The sequence below is a fragment of the Leptopilina heterotoma genome, unplaced genomic scaffold (assembly GCF_015476425.1).
Source record: "Leptopilina heterotoma isolate Lh14 unplaced genomic scaffold, ASM1547642v1 Lhet_10, whole genome shotgun sequence".
Lineage (NCBI taxonomy): Eukaryota > Metazoa > Arthropoda > Insecta > Hymenoptera > Figitidae > Leptopilina > Leptopilina heterotoma.
In genome coordinates, this window is record NW_025110813.1 from 37,855 (window position 1) to 43,061 (window position 5,207).

The 5,207-nt window shown below is 23.6% G+C and overlaps 1 protein-coding gene across 1 annotated transcript; it reads left to right on the top strand.

Moving 5' to 3' along the window:
* The first annotated feature begins 573 nt into the window (after positions 1–573).
* LOC122498068 lies at positions 574–5,207 on the top strand. Its single transcript, XM_043605618.1, has 5 exons — positions 574–593; positions 1,053–1,427; positions 1,949–1,988; positions 4,146–4,301; positions 5,125–5,207. The coding sequence occupies exons 2-5, from the start codon at positions 1,120–1,122 to the stop codon at positions 5,173–5,175; spliced, it is 555 nt and encodes a 184-aa protein (XP_043461553.1). The 5' UTR covers positions 574–593; positions 1,053–1,119; the 3' UTR covers positions 5,176–5,207.

Below are 5,207 nucleotides of genomic sequence, written 5' to 3' on the forward strand. Positions count from 1 at the left end.
TTCAGTATAATGCTCGACATAAGGGTGAGAGGACATGTAAGATTTTCAAATGAACAATTTTTTCCCCTTGTGTTACAGTTTCAAAGCAAAAACAATTATTATTGAAATAAATTTGGAAAATAACGTTAAATAACATTAATGTTCGACAAGTTTAGAATAAAATTATTCTAAAATTATTTTAAAAATATTAAAAATTTATTACCATTTCTAAAAATGCTACAAATTAAAAGAATAAAAATAGCTGAATATTCTTTTAGAGTATTGACATTTCTTGGATATTGGAGACCAGAATCATTAACATCTTTATGGCAGATACGATGTTATAATATTTACAGTGCAATTTCGTTAATATTTAATTACTTCTTTGCTTCTACTTTTTTAATCAATCTTTATCACAATATACGAAATCCCGAAGTTTATATAGAAAATATTTTCTTTTTTACAACAGTTTTTTTATTAGCATTTAAAGTAACTTATATCAAGGTTTATCGAGATGATATTATTTTATTGCTTAATATGTTTTTGCAAAAGAATTGCCTTCCTCGTAATAGAAAAGAAACTCAAATTATCAACAAATGTAAACAGAAAGAAAGGTTTGTAAAAAAAATATTACCATTTTTCTTTAAATCTTTCTGTAAATGTTTAGAAAATCTTAAATAAAGAGGACAATAACTCTAGAACTTTTATATACGATATGTCTCTCTGATATATTTCGATAATTTAAATTATTTTTTAAATTAAAATTTTTAAACATGAATTGATTCATTAAAAAATTATTATTCTGTAAACTCATACACTAGAACTTAAATAAAATACTAGGAAAAAAGTAACAAAAACAATTTTTTTTTTTTTTTTTTGATACTTGTATTTTTTATTACTTTGATGCTACTAAAAATAAAAAATAAAAATTTAAAAGTAAAAAAATCCAATTGCACTAAATAAAATAATAAATTATGTCGCAAAATATGCGTGCATAGTAACAGCAATTTATTTATTTTTTAATATGCATTCTTTTTCAGAAATATGACATTTTTTGCAAATTCGTTTTTCAGATTCAGTGAACGTCTTTTTGTGACTTCTACTTTATTCACAGGTACAATATATTTATTATGGCCATTAATGAATGTAACAAGTATGTCACTACCACTTAAAAGTTGGATTCCATACAATGTTAACACGAGGACAATATTTTATCTAACCTACTTGTATCAGGGATTCGCTCTATTTTATGAGGGTTTACTGTATACATCAATGGAATCGTTATTAACAATACTGATGCATCACATTTGTTCACAACTTGAAATTCTTACTATTCGATTTTTTGAAATTGCAAATTTAAGGAAAAGAAAATCTTTAAAATTCGATATTTACGAGGAAGAATGTAAACTTGTCAAGCACTGTGTTGATCACCATGTTTGTATTTTTTCGTAAGTCTAAAATGCTATTGCAAAATAAGTGATGACACAAATTTAAATGTATATTTGGCATAAGCAGGAGCACTCAAAACCAAAAGGTCTTTTAAGCTGAGTAGTGATTTTTAAAAAGGTTTGAGGTGCAAAAATAAGACACCAAAGTGTCATCAAAATACACTTTGACAGAAATTTCTTTTTGATGAATTTTTGTTTAATTGAATATAAATTTACTTGAATTTCTATTTAACAGAACTTTTATGCAACCAAATTATTATTTGACTGAACTCACAAGTAAAAGAATTTTCAAATTTTGGAAATATATATATAGAAGTCCAGACTCTTTTCATTTAGAAAATTTTTTTCGTTCAGAATAAGTTAACCAAAAATTAAATATAATTTTCTTTTACAAGACAACTAGATATAAAAAAAGAAACCTTATTTTGACTCACTACTCAGATTCCAAAATTACTGTAAATTTTTTTTGTTTGTAAGAATTGAAGTATTTCAATAACCATCTCTTGAATTTTTTATGTTAGATCAACGGAAAATGGAAGTCCAGACACTAATGGATTCGTAGTATGTAGTTTGTAAATAGTGCAACATGTAGGTAGATTTAAATTTTCGGGAAAATTAAATTTTTAAATTGTATATTTTTAGAATACGATTTATGTATTTACCCAACAAACGTATTTCTATAGAACAGATTCTGTATAAAGTATCTTAGAATTTTTCTTAGAAGCATAAGAGAAAACAAAACTTAGCTATAACTTTGTTACTACAGAGTTCTAAAACAATTAGAGCTAGTATTTTTAGAACTAGATTTAATTTTAAAATTAGTTCTAAAACAGGAACTCGTTCTAAACTTCGAACAAATTCTAAACCTAAAAGTACACTACCGGTCAAAATTGAGAGACCACTCATTTTCAGATAAATTAAAAACATTTTAAAACATAAAATTTATGTAAACTAAAATTTTTTTCTTTTTATTTTTTGAAAGATGATAAAATTTTGCGTTAGAACAAGATCTTTCAGAAGTCATTTGGTCAATATTTTATTTAGATATTTTTAAAAATTGTCATTTTCAATGTTTTACAAAAATTTGTATACCTAACTTCTAAAATAATGGATGCTTTTTAATGATCTTAGGCTTATTTTAACGGTCATTTTCTACAGTATGAGAATTACTTATAGGCATTAACGTGTAATTGTGTAATTTTTTTCTTAGAAAATGCAGGTTGTCAAACTTGGACCAAAAAACTTTTAAAAATTTGAAATAATTTTTTTGTACTATAAAATATTCTAGAAAATATATAAAACATGGTATGTTGTAGATTTTTCAAGAAAATTTGATAAAAAAAAATATGTTTGAATTTTAAAAATCATTTTTCTGTTAATAAGATTGTTTCAAATTTTTTTCGTCCAAGTTTGACGACTTTCATTTTCTAAGAAAAAAATTGCACGTTAATGCCTATAAGTAATTCTCATACTGTAGAAAATAACCTTTAAAATAAGTCTAATATCATTAAAAAGCATGAATTATTTTAGAAGTTATTCAAATCTTTGTAAAACCTTGAAAATTATGATTTTTTTTAAATATCTAAATAAAATACTAGCCAAATGACTTCTGTAAGACCTTATTCTTTCGAAACTTTATCATCTTTCAAAAATTAAAAAGAAAAGAATTTTAGTTTTCATAAATTTTGTTTAAAAATTTTTTCATTCCCTTGAAAATGGGTGGTTTCTCAATTTTGACCAATATTGTAGTTCCAGAATTTGCAGTCTAATTCATAAATATGATATAGTTTTTCTATTACTGTGTTATAGATTTTTTATATTATAATTTATCCGTGTCTCTGTTGTTTAACGAATTAACAGCAAGCATATGTAACAGCTTTATAAATTACCGCAACACTTTCTTTTCTTTCCTTATAAAATAAATTATTATTATTAAACAAAAATGTTTTAGAACATTATTCTATAATAGTGCAAAATTTTTACGTACTCAATATTTTTAAAACTAATGCTGTTACTTAATTTATTGTTGTAAATCTTTCCCAGAATAAGTTTTACAATTTTTGTGTATAAGTTATTTTAAATGTTTGTACTACAACAATTTATGAAAAATTATGAAATATTAATTTAAAACAGATGTTTTAGAACATTTGTTATATAAAGTTTTTGTATGAATGATCTTGAAAAGCTAGAAACATTTAAACTTAGATTCTAGAACATTTCCTATAAATTTGGGAAATGTTCTGGAATGAAAATTGTCATAGTAAAGTTTTAGCACATAAACATAGAACAAGTTTGACGGGTATTTACATAGAACCTTAAATCCTGCTTTTTTCCATTAACAAATAAACATTATCAAAGAAAAAAAAAATTTCCCCACTAAACTAAAATATTTAAAACTAGTTAATTTGCAGAATGGAAAAACAGTTAAATGCCATTTTCGGTTTCTTCATCTCACTTCAATTCTTTGTTTCTGTATTAAATTTATGTACTTCCGGATTCTATTTAACAAAAGTAAATACAAGTGGTGCTTATTTTTGGTTTTCAATTATGATAATGTGTTGTTTTATCATACAAATATTCACTTACTGTTATTTTGGGGAAGAAATGACAAGGAAGGTTAATAGTTTTTTAGTTTTAAAATTATTCACTCATTTATTGTTAATTTATTTGTTAATTTCTTTGTTATTAAGAAAATTATTCAACAACTTTTTTGTGTAGAGTTTGTCCATTGCTGACGAAATATACAAAATGAATTGGAATTCATTGAGTATACAAACAAAACAAAAATTAATAATGATTATAATGAGAGCAAATCATCCTATCCAGCTTACTGGCTCTTCAGTTGTGGTTTTATCTATAGAAACATTCTTTAAGGTAATTCAAATATTTTCCATCTAAACATAATATTCTTTCTAAATCTGAATTTGTTAAAAATAACTAATTACTGGTAGAAACTAACTTATTATTATTAAAAAGTAACTATTAGTATCTGTAGACAATAACTGATTGTTGGTAGAAACAGTAAGAAACTGACTAATAATTAGTAGAAACTAATTAATTATTTGAAGAAACTAACTAATTATTAGTGGAAAACAATTATTAGAAGAAAAAATAGTAAATAAATAACTTGAAAATATAGTGAAATTCAACTAATTGAATTAGTTATCAAAAAATTTATAAGTCTTGACATAACACAAAAGTGAATTTAACTAAATATTAGTATTTTTATCCATTATTAATTAATTAACTTATTATTAACTGTTTGTTTAGTAGAAATACTAATATTAAAATCAGAGCAAAGTGACATTCTACTGTCAAATTAATTCAAATTTAGAAACAACACTGCAAAAATTAAGCATATTAAAAGTAACTTTATAGTCACTTTTAAGACACTTCTTTTTGCAGTAAAGAATAAAACATTTTTCTACTTAGGATAAAAAAAATTAATTGCAGAGAAAAAAATTTTAAATTACACAAAGACTTTTTTTAAAACTATAAATATACTTAACAAGATTGCAATTTTAAAAGCGAAACAGTTCAATTTTTTTTAAGGAAATATTTTGGAAATATTTTACGTAATTAATAAATAAACAGAACAAATCGGAAAATCCTCTCTGCAATTAAGTTTCTCTCTCAAAAATTTTACTTTCTTACTGTGATTTTTTTGATATTGTGAATAATATTTTTCTTTGCTTAGGTTATTAAAGCATCTTATTCGTCGTATAACTTATTGAGGAATTCAAACTGAAAGATGCCACTGATAAATAAAAACAATTCTAC

Excerpts from the sequence above, each read along its gene's own strand:
- LOC122498068 (XM_043605618.1), top strand. The coding sequence starts at position 1,120 with ATGAATGTAACAAGTATGTCACTACCACTTAAAAGTTGGATTCCATAC. Across the intron at positions 1,428-1,948 it reads CACCATGTTTGTATTTTTTC|ATCAACGGAAAATGGAAGTC; the intron begins GTAAGTCTAAAA and ends TTTTTATGTTAG. Across the intron at positions 4,302-5,124 it reads CTATAGAAACATTCTTTAAG|GTTATTAAAGCATCTTATTC; the intron begins GTAATTCAAATA and ends TTCTTTGCTTAG.